This window comes from Eleutherodactylus coqui, chromosome 3 (assembly GCF_035609145.1).
Source record: "Eleutherodactylus coqui strain aEleCoq1 chromosome 3, aEleCoq1.hap1, whole genome shotgun sequence".
Lineage (NCBI taxonomy): Eukaryota > Metazoa > Chordata > Amphibia > Anura > Eleutherodactylidae > Eleutherodactylus > Eleutherodactylus coqui.
In genome coordinates, this window is record NC_089839.1 from 302,406,109 (window position 1) to 302,424,006 (window position 17,898).

At 44.9% G+C, this 17,898-nt stretch overlaps 1 protein-coding gene across 2 annotated transcripts in view; it reads left to right on the plus strand.

The window, feature by feature from the left end:
* The window catches only part of ST6GALNAC3 (ST6 N-acetylgalactosaminide alpha-2,6-sialyltransferase 3), a 256,129-nt gene that overhangs the window by 144,003 nt on the left and 94,228 nt on the right, over positions 1-17,898 (plus strand). The window contains exon 3 of one of the 2 annotated variants that reach the window (XM_066597804.1): positions 1,665-2,097. In XM_066597804.1, coding sequence (XP_066453901.1) covers positions 1,665-2,078 — 414 coding nt within the window. In that variant the 3' untranslated portion in view covers positions 2,079-2,097. The remainder of the gene's footprint in view (positions 1-1,664; positions 2,098-17,898) is intronic. The other variant, XM_066597803.1, reaches the window with a different exon arrangement.

Sequence of the window (17,898 nt, forward strand, 5' to 3'; positions counted from 1 at the left end):
ATATCTATCTATCTATCTATCTATCTATCTCATATCTATCTATCTATCTATCTATCTCATATCTATCTATCTATCTCCTATCTATCTCCTATCTATCTCCTATCTATCTATCTATCTATCTATCTCCTATCTATCTCCTATCTATCTCCTATCTATCTCTCTATCTCCTATCTATCTCCTATCTATCTCCTATCTATCTCCTATCTATCTCCTATCTATCTCCTATCTATCTCCTATCTATCTCCTATCTATCTATCTATCTATCTATCTCATATCTATCTATCTATCTATCCCATATCTATCTATCTATCTATCTATCTAGCTATCTATCTAATTAACTATCTAATATCCATCTAAAAGCTATTCCATGTACTGGAGTAGATCTATAATTTATGCCAGTTTCTGACATAAATCCGACAGGCCGTGTATAGCCACACACCTTAGCTTTTTGAAAAAATTATATCTCCTGAAACTTCAAAAAGTTGCAATTTTGACACTGGCGCAAAATTGCAACTTTTGCATGCTACAAATCTGGTTTACAAGTCTTATTAACTATGTCCCAGTATTTACATTACTTCTGATTGCTAGTAGAATACATTGACACTTTGCTGATCAACACCCTAAGGCCGCCTGCAGACAGCCGGGTCGGATCCCGCTGCGAGAAATCGCAGTGACCAGTGCAGCTCACCTGCTCCTGCGTCTCCTCTGGTCTGCTATGTGCCGTCTGCCGCTCAGACAGCGCATGCGCAGGGCGGAGCTGGCTCGTAACTACTGACATTTCTGTGCGGTCCTCTGCGAGACCCGCACAGAAATAGATCATGCCACGGTTTGTTTTCCGCACGTGTTTTCACACGGACAAATCACGGCTGTGTGCATAGGATTTCATTATGTAATGCAATCCTATGGCAGCGGACACTGGTGGAAATTCTGCGAGAAATCCCGCTGCGGAATTTCCGCCCGTCTGCAGGAGGCCTAAAACTTCATATAGATTAAATCCTTTTTTAGTATTTGATTTTTGGTAAGTGCCTTGTGTAACAAACACAACATCCTTATAGGTGTTATCCAGTTATAAACTGTAAATGGCCTTTCTTCAGGATAGATCATAAATAATAGATTGTCCGGGGTCTGTCGCTGGGCAGATCAGCTGTTCTTTGGACTGGTGTGCTCATACACTGAACTGATTTCTGCAGGAAGCCAACAGCTTCAGTCCTAGGCAAAATTCCCATTCACTTCAATGGTAACACTGCCTGCAATACCAAGCTTGGTCACTGCAGTGGGAACGGAGCTGTCTGCTTCCTGCAGAATCAGCTCAGTGTATGAGCACCCTGGCTTTGAAAACAGCCCATCGGCCCAGCAATAGACTCCCTGAGAGCTATTATTGATGACCTGACCTGAGGATAGACTATCTATAGTTTAAAACTGGAGAGCCCTTTTAATGCAAATCAGAAGGGCATTGTCTGAAGATTCTGAACTAGCAGAGAGTTACTCACAGATATGAGCTCAGAGAAGATCCTGCCGTAACTCAGAATCAGTCAATAAAGCCAAACATTTGCAAAATATATACAGGCGAACCTGAGATCTAAATTTTACCCGGTCACCCTTCTCTATTTTTGGAATCCTTACCCATTAATAATACTGATGAGAATTCTTGGTTTCTTCTCCAGCCTCTCCAACTTGGCTGCAACCATTGTGCAATCGTCTCAAATTCTGGTCAGATGACGGGTCAGAGGGCCGGACATGAGATCGACCAGTCTTCTTGCATATGGAGAATGAACAACGCTCCAACCAAAGGCTATACGGAAGATGTTGGCAGGAGAACCACCATCCGGGTGGTGTCCCACACAAGTGTGCCTCTGCTGCTCAAGGACCCCGAGTACTTCTTCAAGGAAAGCAACCATACAATCTACGTCATATGGGGGCCATTCAGGAACATGCGGCAAGATGGAAAAGGGATCGTATACAACATGTTACGCAGAACAGTGGAAAATTACAGTAGTGCCAAGGTTTACATAACGACAGAGAAGCGCATGAGCTACTGCGACACCGTCTTCAAGAAGGAGACCGGTAGAGATCGGTGAGATGCATGCTTTCTATGGGGTAACTACAGAACATCATCTTACGTTGTGTTGTGATTTGGTCACCTTTGGGACCAGATTCATTTGCATGTGTGACATTTAAACTGCAACAGGATCATGTGGTACAGCTGAGTACAGAATCGGGTAGACTGGGTAGCTTCTATTGGAAGAATCAAGTTTCCGGTCTCGTTCCAGCCCCCATAGTAGTCTGTGTGCTGTATAAGGTCCAACACTGGAAAGGTTTTTCAGCTTTTTGGGGGGTATGATGTCATTTTTCATGATAAAAACAAAGTTAGGTCTCATGCACCTCAGTGCTTTAGGGTTACGTTTACGGATCAGGAAAATGGCCCACTGTGGCCGAACCCAACAATCATATGATGGCAGCAAATGGACCCTGTTGACTATAATGGGATCCATCCGGTTTCCAGCTGGCTGGCTGTCAGGCAGTTTACAGGATCTGACGGGATGAAATGGCGCTATTTCATCCTAGTTTTTAACGAAATTCAGCTAACGGGGTTTCTAACGGAACTTTCAATTCTGATGTTGTCAGGCCCTAAGAGCTATTCTTCTCCACCTACAGAAGTCTGTTAGCACACTGTAAACCTTTAAAACAATCACACAGATGTACTTTGTTACCATTTATTATATTCGCTATTACTAGTATATGCCTTTAACCCCTTAACGACGGCCCCATCGAGAAAATACGTCCTCAGAAAGTGGGCTTTAATCCTAGAGGACGTAGTTTTATGCATCCTCTTTGGATTAATACCCACTGGCCTGAGGACGTGACAGCTCCATGCTGTTGGTGTCCGCAGGTAGCCGACAGCATGGAGCTGTCATCCCAGGATGCGGGCAGTCCCCCCCAGTATTGCGATCGGATCGCAAAAAAGTAAACAAAACTGGATAGCGGCGATCGCGAAAAAGTTGAAAAAGTAAAAGAAAAGTGAAGTTTCACCTCCCCTTATGGATCGGATCCATGAGGGGAGGTGAAAATACTCACCCCCGGTCCTCTGCGATGTCCCGGGACCCGAAATCCCCATCTGCGCATGCGCGCCCGATGATTGACATCGGGCGCGTGCACAGACGGGCTCAAGCCCCGGGAAATTCAAAATCCCTCTGCTCTTGGCTGCCATGTGTAGCCAAGAGCAGAGGGATGTCACAAGGGACATGATCACTGTTATCCAATGGATGACAGTGATCATGTAAAGTTAAAAAAAAAGTGCAAAAAGTAAAAAAAAAAAAATGAAAAAAGGGGTAAAAAGTAAAAAAAAAAAAAAGTAAAAAAAGTAAAAAAAAAAGCTTAAAAAAGTCTTAAAAAGTTAAAAAAGCTTGCGTTTCATCTCCCCCCACGGATCATATCCGTGAGGGAGGATGAAATGACGTACCTAAGGCTTGCGGTTTTATCCGCGGACCTTACCCCAGCTTCTGCGCATGCCGCCGTCGCCAATATGGCAGGTGCATGCGCAAAAGCCGTAGTAATTTAAAATCTCCCTGCTCCTGGCTACAAAACTTAGCCGAGAGCCTGGAGATTTCACGGGGGGCTGCGGTGAGCGGTTCCTGATCACGTGTTCGCCGTTATCCAATGAATAATGGCGATCACGTAAAACCAGCCTCCGTAATTACCCCTGTCTTCGGAAATACCACACAGTTCACATTATTACGTTTATCTAAGATTTGGGGAACGCGCGGAGGGGGGGGATATTTTTAGGGAGTCAATTTTTATTCCGTACAAATAAGCAATGGGGCCTGGGATTTATTCAGTTGTGCCCTGCAATCCAACGGGTGTTCCCTCCATTACAGGCCTTGCCATGTTTCCTGTAAGTAGATTAGGGCCACAATGGGTATGTTTTTGAACACGGGACAAACGGGGGTATCCATTTTGGGGTGACCGTCTTCATTCCTATGTACACTGTACAAAAAAAACTGTTTTTAAATTGACAAAATTGCCAAAAAAATGAAAATCGTAATTTTTTCCTTTTGCTTTGCTTAAATTTATTCAAATACTGTGGGGTCAAAATACGCAGTACACCCCTAGATGAATTCGTTAAGGGGTCTAGTTTTTAAAATGGGGTCATTTGTGGGGTTTCTTTATAGTTTTGGACGCTCAATGGCTCTATAAGTGGGCAATGGGGCCTGGAATTTATTCCGTTGTACCCTAAAATCCAACGGGTGCTCCTTCCATTATAGGCCTAGCCATGTGTCCTTTAAGTAGGTTAGGGCCACAAGGGGTATGGTTCTGAATACGGGACAAACAGGGGTATCCATTTTGGGGTGAGAGTCTTCATTCCTATGTGTGCTGTACAAAAAAAACAGTTTTTAAATTGATACAACTGCCAAAAAAATGAAAATTGTAATTTTTTTCCTACTGCTTTGCTTAGATTTATTCAAAAATTGTAGTGTAGAAATACACAGTACACCGCTAGATGAATTCGTTAAGGGGTCTAGTTTTTAAAATGGGGTCATTTGTGGGGGTTCTTTATAGTTTTGGCCGCTCAAGGGCTCTACAAGTGGGCAATGGGGCCTAAATCACCTTCATGCTAAATTTCTGTTCTGAAAGCCACCGACTACTCCTTTCATTTTGGGCCCCATTGTGCATCCAGACAAAAGATTAGGGCCACAATGGGTATGTCTCTGAACACGGGACAAACAGGGGTATCCATTTTAGGGTGCAAGTCTTCATTCATATGTGTGCTGTACCAAAAAAACAGTTTTTAAAATGACAGAATTGCCAAAAAAACGAAAATCACAATTTTTTCCTTTTGCTTTGCTTCAATTCATTCAAAAACTGTGGGGTCAAAATGGGCAGTACACCCCTAGATGAATTCGTTAAGGAGTCTAGTTTTCAAAATGGGGTCACTTGTGGGGGTTCTCTTTGATTGTGGCCGCTCAAGGGCTCTACAAATGTGCTATGGGGCCTAAAACGCCTTCAAGGAAAATCTATGTTCGGAAAGCCACCGACTACTTTCATTTTGGGCCCCGTTGTGTATCCAGACATAAGATTAGGGACACAATGGGTATGTTTCTGAACACGGGAGAAACGGGGGTATCCATTTTGGGGTATAAATCCTCATTTTCATGAGTTCTATAGGAAAAAAATATGTCTTTAAAATGACATATTTGCAAAAATATGAAATTTTATTTTTTCTCCCCTAAATTGAACTAATTCCAGAAAAAAACTGGTGGGGTCAAAATACTCATGACACCCCTCGGTGAATACATTAAGGGGTGTGGTTTTTAAAATGGGGTCATTTGTGGGGGTATCTATTATTCTGACACTCATGAGCCTTTGCAAACTTGGCTTGGTGCAAGAAAACAAAGTGCTCCTCAAAATGCTGAAAAGTAATGTTAAATTTGTACGTCCTCTAAATGGTTAAAAAAAACACAAAAGTTTTTCAAGTGTGCATTCAGAATAAAGTAAACAGGTGGAAATATATATCTTATCAAAAATTTGTACAGTATGTTTGGACATATTTGAGATATTACGGTTGAAAATGTGAAAAAATGACAATTTCTTCAAAATTTTTCCAATATTGGTACTTTTAATAAATATACACAAATGATATCGGTCTCTTTTTACAACCAAAATGAAGTACAACATGTGGCGAAAAAACAATGTCACAATCACTTGGATATGTAAAGCCTTTACGGAGTTATGCTACGTTGAACGACGCATGTCAGATTTCCAAAATTTGGCTCAGTCACTAAGGCGCAAACAGGCGTCGTCACTAAGGGGTTAATAATTTCATTATGAGGAGGCCGTGCAGGTGGTTTGTGGGAGCGATCGGAAGGATGAAGCAATTTATCGCCATCTTGTGATTCAGAGTAGCACTTGAGTTGTTTGTGAGTGCAGATCTACATGCAGAGCTCTGTAAGGCTGAATGCACATGGGTGGACATTCCGCGCAGGATTTCCGCCGTTGCACGCTGCCATAGGATTGCATTACTTTATGCAATTCTATGCAGACAGCCGCGATTTGACCATGTGAAAACTTGCATGGAGTAGAGGCTCACACTACCGCACTGGCACTGCACTGCACTTGCGCGGCTGTGTGCCAGCTGGCACATCGCAGAGCAGAGAGAGAAGACGCCGGACGGGTAAGCGAGAGGTCAATGCAGGGGCCTGGGTCGCAGTTTGAATCCGACCTGGACATCTGCATTCACCCTTAGTCTAGTTTGCTGAAGAAAGTCTCCTTTGCCTCCACAACATTTCAGGATAGCACGGGGCCTTGAGGGAGCTGAGCGCACCAGTAGTCCGGTATAAAAGGAAACTGGAGCCATCTAGTCAAGCCACCTAACAAATGTCTTAAGACACTTGCGAGTGTATAAGTGAGTGTCGCAATGTTGAATAAAACCATTGTTCTTGTTCCACAAAGGACTTTTCAAAGTCTTTACACAAACTCGGTGCTGCACCCTTCCGGGTAGGTTCAGTTCCTTGCTCCACACCTAGAGGCTTTGGCCTTGCCGAAGGCAGAGGAGTTGATTGCGAGTGAAATGAGAGGTGGTGCCGTCTCATCTGCAGCTGATGCTGTAAGAAGAGAGCTTGCACCTCTTGGGTCTGGTGATGTAGAAGTCCCTTGGTCTTTACCCCAGAAGGGGTCGAGTCTGTTGCATAAGTGCTAAGAAGACAAGTGTTAGCATGCCTTTCTGTGCCCTGATTGTGCTACCATTATTGAGAAGTCACCATTTTTCTGCATTGTGCGCCATGTGCAAGTGAGCAGCAACATGTCTGATGGGCATTCTTCTTGCTTGGACAGGTTCCGGCTTTCTGCACTAAGGGATATAGTTACTTAGACTGGTATTTCATACACCGGTGTAAGAAAACTATAAGCCAGTGTTAACTAAACAAATGTATTGAAAAGTGCAAGCCTCTTAATATGTAGGTTGGCATAGGTTTCAGCCATCATTTATTCCAGTTTCTGACTTGCATTATAGTAAATCTGTCAAGCCATGCGCAGCCATGCCCTTTTTTTCCTGCCATGCTCACTTTTAGAAACGTGGCGGAGGTTGCCAGAAGTTGCCAAAAAGCTGGCATACAGTCATTGATAGTTATACCCCAAATCTTCCCCAATCCCTACCCAATTGCCTGAGGATTGACAACTAGAGCACCATTTAGCTTCTTATGCCGAAAATGTCAGTACCCCGTGGAGATGCCGTGTGTGTTGGATTTTAACGCAATCTCAGTCACTTGCCCTGCTGTGGGTATTGGCCTAAGTTGATATACTTTTCTGCACATGCGCCGTTCTCCTTGATATGGAAGGAGCTGAAGAAAATTGGAATCGGCAGTCATTAGTTTAAGAGTTTTTCCATAGTTAATTGTTGTTTCTTGTGATGCAAGGAGAGGGCATGTGCGGGCATGCCAGCAGCAAGCCAAGAATGTTATAATTTATTATTGTTTCATTTCACTGTCTCTAATACTGGGGACTTTGCAAGTTTTGCTAATAAACTAGTTGTAGTGGCAGAAAGCAACCACCAGGCGGGGTTCTCAAAATCACTGTGTATTGTCCATGTGCAGGTGGGGAGGCATGTTAGAAACTGTATTAGAGAGCAGCGAGCAGTCTGAGTTGGAGATGAAATGCATTAGTGTTCACAGTTGCTGTATGGCAGAGAAAAAGACTGGTGTGGAATACCGAGGTATGGTATGGGGAAGTAAGGGTCTACAGAATGGTATTTAACAAGGAGAAATGCAAAGTCTTACATCTGGGCAAGAAAAGTGAAAAAAGCACATACAGGATGGGATGAATTGGGCTAAGCAGCAGCACATGTGAAAAAGACTTGGGTATACTAATAGATCATAGACTGAACATGAGTCAACAATGTGATGCAGCAGCCAAAAAGGCAAACGCAATTCTGGGATGTATTAAGAGAAGCATAGAGTCTAGATCACGTGAGGCCATTATCCCCCTCTACTCTTCTTTGGTCAGACCTCATCTGGAATACTGTATCGAGTTCTGGGCACCATACTTTAAAAAATACATAAACGAACTAGATTAAGTTCAGAGAAGAGTTACCAAGATGGTGAGCGGTCTGCAAATCATGTCCTGTGAGGAACTGTTAAAGGATCTGGGAATGTTTAGCTTGCAGAAGAGAAGACTGAGGGGAGACTTAAAGGAGATGTCTCGAGGAAGCAGTGAATTCTTTTTTTTGCCCAGTCCCCCTAATTAAGCATACATTACTAATTACCCCTGTAAATGACTTTTCTAGCTGGTTTCTACTTACAGTTCCAGCGTTTCAGCAACTTATAAAAATTTTCCCAAGATGGCCGCCAGCTCTTTTCCCATCGCTTGCTGTAGCCCGACGTGCGCGCTCCCGAGACGCTACCAGCTGTGTCTCCCTGACAACCAGACGCCCCGCAGCCGCCGACCGGACCCCTGGATTCAACGCGGCCGACCACGGCACACAGTCACCCACCGCCAGGCAGCAGGTAACCGGCGCAGCCCCCCCGGCCCAGCGACAGCCCCCCCCGGCCCAGCGACAGCCCCCCCCGGCCCAGCGACAGTTCCCCCGGCCTAGCGACAGCCCCCCCCGGCCCAGCGACAGTTCCCCCGGCCTAGCGACAGTTCCCCCCCGGCACAGCGACAGTTCCCCCGGCCTAGCGACAGCCCCCCCGGCACAGCGACAGCCCCCCCGGCCTAGCCACAGTTCCCCCGGCCTAGCGACAGCCCCCCCCGGCCTAGCGACAGTTCCCCCGGCCTAGCGACAGCCCCCCCCCGGCCTAGCGACAGTCCCCCCGGCCTAGCGACAGTTCCCCCGGCCTAGCGACAGCCCCCCCCCGGCCTAGCGACAGCCTCCCCCGGCCTAGCGACAGCCCCCCCCGGCCTAGCGACAGTTCCCCCGGCCTAGCGACAGCCCCCCCCCCCAGCCTAGCGACAGCCCCCCCGGCCTAGCGACAGCCCCCCCCCGGCCCATCACTTACCTGGACGGCTGGGCGGCTTCTCGGCTGGGCGGCTGGGCTGGGCTTCTCGGCTGGGCGGCTCTGCACCTTCCTCTAACAGAGGATGGTACAGAATGGCCGCTCCAGCGCGCTCCCGAGCAGTGACAGCTCGTCTGCGCATGCGCAGAAGAGCTGTAGCGGGGAGCACACTGAAGCTGCTCGTGCTGAAAGGAGAAGACCAGACTGCGCAAGCGCGTCTAAAAAAGCAAGCTGCCAGCGAATTTAGACGGAACCATGGAGATGGGGACGCTAGCAACGGAACAGGTAAGTGAATAACTTCTGTATGGCTCATATTTAATGCACGATGTATATTACAAAGTGCATTAATATGGCCATACAGAAGTGTATAACCCCACTTGCTGCCGCGAGACTACCCCTTTAATAGCTGTCTACAAATAGCTGAAGGGCTGTCACAGTGCAGAGGGATCAGCCCTATTCTCATTTGCACAAGGAAAGACTAGAAGCAATGGGATGAAACTGAAAAAGAGGAGACACAGATTAGAAATTAGAAAAAACTTTCTGACAGTAAGGGGGATCAATGAGTGGAACGAGTTGCCGCAGGAGGTGGTGAGTTTTCCTTTAGTGGAAGTGTTCAAACAAAGGCTGGATAAATATCTGACTGGGATGATTTAGTGATCCTGCACTGAGCAGGGGGTTGGACCCGATGACCCTGGAGGTCCCTTCCAACTCCACCATTCTATGATTCTACATGACTCCCTACTGTATTACCACTTTATTATCTAGTTGCAGCAGACCATAAATTGTAAAGGGGCACAGTGGCTTATGACAGGGGCATTGGCACATATGAGGAGGAGTGGCTGTTGTACACTAATGGGAGAGTGACTTAAATAGGGGTTTTCCCATGTAGTGTGGCACATGCGACACGGAAGAGCTCCTGAGTGTCACTAGCAGGCATAGTGGTTTCATCCCATGAATGTGTGAGTAGGTTAGTCCTGGCAGAGGCTGCCGGGTAAGACATATTGTGGGAGGATACAAATGCGGTTCCCGATTATGCAAATGTTGCCAATGTATTATACATAACACCAAGGAAATAGACATTGTAGGCCAGACGGGGCCCAGGGAGAAATTATATGAGCTGTAGATCAAGTTGTATGGTTTATTTATCAGAATGTCCATGTAGGAAAATGTATGTAGACAGAAGCATGAACCTCCTGAGGAAAAGGATGAAGCAACATCAACACAACATTATCAATGGAAACCCGCTGTATATTGTATTGAGGCGTTTTTTTATAACCTACAACAAAAACCCATCAGGGCTTGTAACCTCTCAGATCTAAAGAAATGTATTGGAAATATTAATTGAATCCAATATCTAGGAAGCCGATTGGTTGAGTGCCAAATTCTTATATGTTTTTGGAAGTTTTTTTGGGAATAATCTTAAGAATACAGTAAGGGCTCAGTCGCACAACCGTTTTGCCGCGCAAATTTTTGTGCGCATAACTGATGCGTTCAAAAACTCACATGACTTAAGCGGGCGTCACGCAGCAAAAAACGCACCTAGCAGCGTTTTTGCGCTCAAAAAGTGTGCTGCCCGCTATCCCCTGCTGCGGCTGCGTCAGCTGCAGCAAGGGATTCCTTGGATGTGAAACCCCTGGATGCTGTAACATCCAGAGGTTTCACCTTGTGGTCAATGAGGCCGCTACAGCAGTGGAGGCCCCATTGACATACAGAGAACATAGCGATCCTCTGCTACAGCTGTGCAGAGGACTTCTTCATCTCTGCGTGGAGTCCCTTTGTCACTGAACACTGACAGCATTGTCACAGTGTCCAGTGACAATGAGACTCCCGCCGGAGATGAAGAAATCCTCTGCACAGCTGTAGCAGAGGATAGCAGTGTTCTCCAATTGAATTCAATGGAGCCTGCAATACAGCCGGCTCCATTGAAAGCAATGGGCTGCCGGCAAGCCCTGCAGTGATTTTCGGGGAAGGGCTTAAAATATAAGCCCTTCCCTGAAAAGCATCCCAAAAATGTGTAAAAAATAAAAAAAAGAATTCATTAAAGGGGTTGTCTCGCGGCAAACCTCAAAATTTTACCTTACCCCATTCCCCCTGTCACCCCCTTGGCATAAAATAGCAAATTAAAGCGGTTTTTAAACCGCTTGCTACTCACCGATCCGACGAAATAAGGACTTTAAAAAATCTTCTCCCAAAGATGGCCGCCGGTCCTTTCCCAGGGATGCACTGCGGTTTTCTCCCATGGTGCACCGCGGGTCTTCTCCCATGGTGCACCATGGGCTCTGTGCGTTCCATTGATGATTCCAGCCTCCTGATTGGCTGGAACCGGCACACGTGACGGGGCGGAGCTACGATGACGACGCGGGACCAGCTCTCCGGCACGAGCGGCCCCATTCACCGGGCAGAAGACCGCACAGCGCAAGCGCGTCTAAAAAAGCAAGAAGACATCAGAATTAGACGGATCCATGGCGACGGGGACGCTAGCAACGGAGGGGGTAAGTGAATAACTTCTGTATGGCTCATATTTAATGCACGATGTATATTACAAAGTGCATTAATATGGCCATACAGAAGTGTATAACCCCACTTGCTTTCGCGAGACAACCCCTTTAATGGGTGAGTGCTGCCCCTGATTGGCTGATCGCATTGACCAATCACAGGCAGCTCTCAGCTGTCATTCAATAGCTGAGTGCTACCACAGCTGTGACAGAGGATCGCGATCTTCACTATATGTTCTCAATGTAGTTGGCGCTGCTGCCGTCGTCCCCATTGAGCGCAAGGTGAAACCCCTGCATGTGACAGCATCCAGGGGATTCATATACAAAAAACACCGGCTGCCGCAGTTACCTGCGTTTTGTGAACCATTGTCCTATAATTTTCGCCGCAGCTGTTTTTCTGTATGTAAAATTCACACATGTGACCGCTGCCATTGAAAAGCATTGGTTCTATCTAGTGTGTTTTTTTTTTTACGTGCGGAAAAATGCCCGTGTGACTGAGCCCCAATTGATGTTTTTTAATTCTAGTAGTCATATAACCCGCACAGTAAATTGTGCAAATACCACCATTGTTGTTTTTTAACTTTTGTATACATTTTTATGCCTCCAAGTTCTTATTAGTTTTTATACATTTTATTATTCTCATCATTATTGTTTCCTGTATTTCTATTATTTATTCTATAGTAATTAGTAACTAGCGATTTGCTTTTATATGTAACATCCTAGCCCCCTTCACAGTAATTTCATTTTATCCTATAGAGTTTTTATATGAAATGATATAGATTACAGAGTTAGCAGATTTATTATTTATGATATATGTTTTTTATTTACAATGTTTTTTTTAATGATTTTTTCTTTTTTCTATTCATTTCTTAGCCTGCTTTCCTGTTATTATTGTCTGGCTTTATATATTTATAAAGGTCATGGCTTCCGCTGGGCAGCCCATTGTGGGTGCCTGGGACTTTTTGTTCCACTTGAAATGTAGCAATCCAGCATATAGTGGACCTATGTGCCTCAACGGGTTGCTATGACAACATCACATAGCCGAGGGCTATGTGACTGATGGTGGTGGTCATGTGACTGCATGGGAGTGTCATTACAGAACAGATAAAGTGTTTATTAACCACTGAACAGAGAGCAAATAATTTGTGACCCGGTAATTTGGGATAGCTCAGTCTCTTAATTTGTGTAAATGGATGATCAGTAAAAGAAGTCAAGGTTGTGCACCTCCAGCCCCGCAGGCATCTTGACTTTCTCCAACAGGCCTGTTACTCCTTTCGCCAAGTACTCTGTCCGTAGGATTGTGACTGTTCCACTAGGGCAAAACTGGGAGAGACTCCCTTTCACCTTTGTCTACAGCTTAGCTGGTTTGTGCACTCTACACTTCCTGTTCCTTCCTACTCAGCTCCTCTCCTTCCTGTTCCTTCCTACTCAGCTCCTCTCCTCTCTTCCTGCCCCTCTTAAGGAGACAAAACCATAAAATAAAGCAACAAAGTATTTAACATGGAACCGTAACAACTTGTACCCCATGTACAACAGATCAAGACTCAAGATGGCGGCTAGACTCAACAAGAACAGATCGTTGACCTTCCCAACTTTTTCCTTAGATCCACTTCTCTAAGGAAAATTACTGTTGAAAAAGACGGGACTTCCATCCTCATCCTCACCCCTCCACCATAGACGTTACTGCCCGATAAAGGCCCCCCATACATATCAGAGTTCATTCGCCCAAACCCACCGATAATGGCAGGGCCGGTCACCTGTATGTATAGCAACTAATGAATGATGTTGGGGGAAAGAAGGATTGCGGACTTTGTATTGCCAAACATACAGGTGAATGAGGGATCTGGACTAAACAGCTGTCGTACGAATGATTGATTGACCAAGAGTTCTTGAAGGCATCTGGGCAGCTTAAAGGGGTTTTCTAAGACTCAAATATTGATGACCTATCCTTAGGATAGATCCACAGATTGGTAGGGTCTTCCACTCGGGACCCCCACGAACAGCTGTTTGAAGTGGATGCAGCACTCACATGTGTGCTATAGCCTCTTCTCAGGCCTGTGACACCATATTCACATCACCTTAGAGCAGCTCAATCCAATTCAAGTGATTGAGCTGTGAAAATAAATAAAACCAGTTTATTATTTAAAAAAACAAAAAAGTAGAAAAAGTTTTTTGTTTTTTTTTTTTTAAATAAAACCTTTTCCCGTATTTATGATAGTAAAAAAACAAAACATATCTGGTATCGCCGATCCGTAAAAGACCTTTCTGTCAAAGCAACACATTATTTATCCTACATAGTGAGCGCCAGGAAAGGCACAACGCCAGAATCGCACTTTTTTTGGTCACCCCGTCGCCAAGACAAAATGTAATAAGCAGCAACCAAACGTTTTTTTGTAATCCAAAATGGTAACAACAGAGACCGCGAGTCGTCCCGCAAAAAATAAAGGATAAAAAAAGTTACGGCAGTCAGAATATAGTGGCAGAAAATCTACAGATATATTTATGTTTTCAAAAGATAGGTTTTTTTAAAAGGGGGGAAAAAAACTCACAGAACCCGAAAAAGAAGGCTGAGAGGAGACTTAATAGCGGTCTACAAATATCTGAAGGGTTGTCATAGTGCAGAGGGATCAGCCCTATTCTCATCTGCACAAGGAAAGACTAGAAGCAATGGGATGAAACTGAAAGGGAGGAGACACAGATTAGATATTAGACAGTGAGGGGGATCAGTGAGTGGAACAGGTTGCCACGGGAGGTGGTGAGTTCTCCTTCAATGGAAGTATTCAAACAAAGGCTGGACAGACATCTGTCTGTGATGATTTAGTGATCCTGCATTAAGCAGGGGATTGGACCCGATGACCCTGGGGGTCCCTTCCAACTCTACCAGTCTATGATTCTATGACCCATAAAGTTACGCGATTGTATTTTTTTTCTTCATTTCACTCCTCTTATACATTTTTGAAACATTTTCAGTAAATTAGATAGTAACATTACAAAATACAACTAGGCCTGAAAAAAACAAGGCTTCAGATAGTTAACATAAAAATAGATTTTTGAAAATAGCGAGCAATAACTTGAAATTAAAAAAGGGGTGCAGCCTTAACAGAGGAAGATCCCGCTGCGCCCCGCTCACGCCCCATGCGGCCTTGTTGGCTTCACTCCGCTTGGCCCCTTTTTTCTCCTCTTCCTCCACCATCTTTATGGGCGTATACATGTTGCATCGTCCTCAGATCTTCGCGCTTTACCTTATCCGAGTCTCTTCCTTTGTATCTCCAGCCGCATCGCAATAACAAGAGTGTCATCGGTCCACGGTTCCCTCATTACACAGGAGCCCCCACAGGAACCCGTCTGCATTATTTATTCTCTGGTATCTGCTGAAGTGCCGTTCCTAGTTAGGCCTTCGGGCACAATTACGAGAAGCTATTGAACATTTCTTACATTATGAAATGAGGAGGAAAAGTTTGAAAAAAAATGGTGTGAAACAGCGAATGTGACGGCGCTCGGTCTTATCTGGAACCTGTGCAGTCCGGGAGACATTTTTTTCTGATAATTAATCTCAGCTCCCTCATAAACCAGAACTCGGCGCTCTCTGATAACCGGCCCGGAGTCATTCAAATGTAATTTGTTTGGTTAAATTGAAGCTTCAAGTCTCATTTAAAGAGTATTAGATTACCGGGAACGTACAGCGTGTCGGAGGAAGGGAAGGATCTCGCTGCCCGGCCGTACAATGGAATCCTCAGAGTCCTGCACGGACATAAGGGCGGTATGGCAGCTGCGGTGCCAGCCATGGGGACATTAGATATTTCTTCATGTGCCATAGCGTTGTGCTAAGCCTTCACCGTCCTGCTTATAGGACACAATGCGCGGGGGTCCTGCAGGTTCAGGGTGGCTAGACTCGACCGCAGGAGGAAAATATGGCGTTAACGTGAATGTCCGTCCTCAGAGTAGTTCACACGGGGACAATTACAGCGGAATCAGCATGGAGTCATCAACAAATCTGCTTCAGCTAAGTGTCGCATTAATTTGGATGGGTATCCATAGTCTATACATATGTGCACCATCTGAGGTATGTGGGCCGATCAATCGGTTTCCAGTAGAGGGATGTCTGTATTGAGTTGTTTGAAATTTTTATGATGGTGTCCAAAAAGTAGATTTTTGTATACGAGTAGCTTAATGTCAGGTTTATGGTGGGTGGAATGCATTGAATCTCTCATGGAATTTTATTAGTTCTTGTTCGGTATTGGTCAAGATGATTATGATGTCATTAATGTAGCAGAAGTAGGCCAATGGTCTGCTGGAGCAGGAAGCCAGAAAGTCACTCTCCAGTGTTGCCATGAAAAGGTGCAAATTAATCACATTGTGTCTGTGCCTTTTTAAAATGATGCATGTATATATATATATATATATATATATATATATATACACACACACTCACGTATGCCTCTTCAGATCTGTTCCATTATGCCTGAGGAAGAACCCTGAGAGGTTCGAAAGCTCACTATGACATCATGTATTTTTGCTATCCATTAAAAAGTATTACACAGTGTTTCCCCGAAAGTAGGTCCTACCCCAGTAGTAAGACCTACCCCAATGCTGGCCAGTCAGAGAGTAGGGCCCAGTTTGCATTAGGTTAGAAAATTGCGTTGGCCATCTTGGAAGGCCAAAAATGGGACTTGGAACTGGTGAATCAGAGGTACGGTAGAAAAGAACTGCTGGAAATATTCCACCCTTCCCCGGGGTAGACTTTTGTTCCAAAATTGGAGATTCGCTGTAACAAATGGTAGTCACAGAAAACCTATGAAGTCATCGCAAACCAGATATCAGTAGGCAGCTTGCTGACCATTTTGGCATTGAAGCCCCTGAGGATTCTGACTATGGCAGGGCATGAGGAAGGAGGTGATCAGCCGACACTCTTTCCCCATCCAAAGTCTCAGCGGGAATTAAATTCTTTTTTTGGCTGATGAAATTCAGTGAAGTGGAAACCGTCAGCAAGTAGGAATCTACCTGTTGACGGTTTCCACCTAAATGCATGTATTTTTTTTCCCGTCGTTTCCTCATTCTACTCGGGGAGAACCGATCTGAAGTCTGTAACGTATATGAATATTTTATGCTCCCCATTTTCAACCCAAATCTTCTTCTTTCCTTCCCAAACCCTTAAAAATAACAGTTAAAACCGTCTTGGCTATTAATATTGCATTCTCCTTCCTCCTTCACATCCCGCCATATTTCATAAGACGCAAAGAACAGTTATATTCGCACTCATAACTAACTACGCCAGGAAATGCGCGGCGCCGTCTTACTCATAAGCAGTATAAATAATTTAACCAAAACAATTATTTCTCCCGCCATAAATCTGCTCGTTTTTTGGCGCAGGTCGTTATCGTATAATTTCACTAATCATCTTGATACACGGCTCACCTCGTGATTTATATAGCGTTACATAATCAGCCAGACAATAACGAACCGGCCGGCCCGGCGGATCCGTCTCCCGGAGTACCTGGTGATTTCGGATACAAATTAAGATTGTGTACTGAAATGTATTAAATGTTATTAGACGTGTAGATCAAGTTTATTGTCTACAAAATGGAGCCTTTGGGAGGAAATTGCTCGCTGGCAGCGTTTACGAGTCTTGGTTGTGTATCAGCTGCTTCTCTTTTGTATGCAATGCAATGGATTAATGGCTATAGGCTTGAAATTGTACAGGCTCTTTTTTATATCCCCCCCCCCCCCCACACCTGCAACCATCGTGAGACCACCGAGGGGACGGAGAACGTTTTATGTTGTTTTGTTTTTGCGGGTGTTTTTGGGTAATTAGCGGGTCTCTCGCCAATTATATTTTTAATTTTGCAGACTGATGTGCTCTGTGTCACCGACGGCTCCTAAGAATTAGTAACGAAGGCGAGGAGACGTGTTCGCGTACAGGGCGGTTTTTATTTTTCGTTTCTACTGCAGGAAATGTCCACGGAGGAGCAATTACATTATGATACTTAGATGGCTTTTGTATATCTAGACATTATGATATGTATCTATAGGGGGGTGTGATCAACATTTATAGGCGTTTTATCATCTTGAGACGTGATGTTATTATGTCAGGATATGCCGCAGCTTCACAACTGGTGGGGTTCCTGATCCTGAGAATGAAGGAGCTGCGGCTTTGTAACGACGCACAGCGGTGCCCCAGCCATCCGGTGTGCTGGCACTTGCTGCACATCCGAACCCCCACTGAGCTGAATGAAGCAGTGCAATTTCCTACCTAGCCGGAGAAACAGCTAGATATAGGATATTCACACAGAGAGATGACAGAGGCCCAATGCAAGCCTAAGGTTAGATGGCATCCTATGCGGAATATTTTTGGGTGCCCCTCCGACCATAGTAATTCAAATACAATACATATTGCGCTTATAGGCAATCTTGCACAGAAA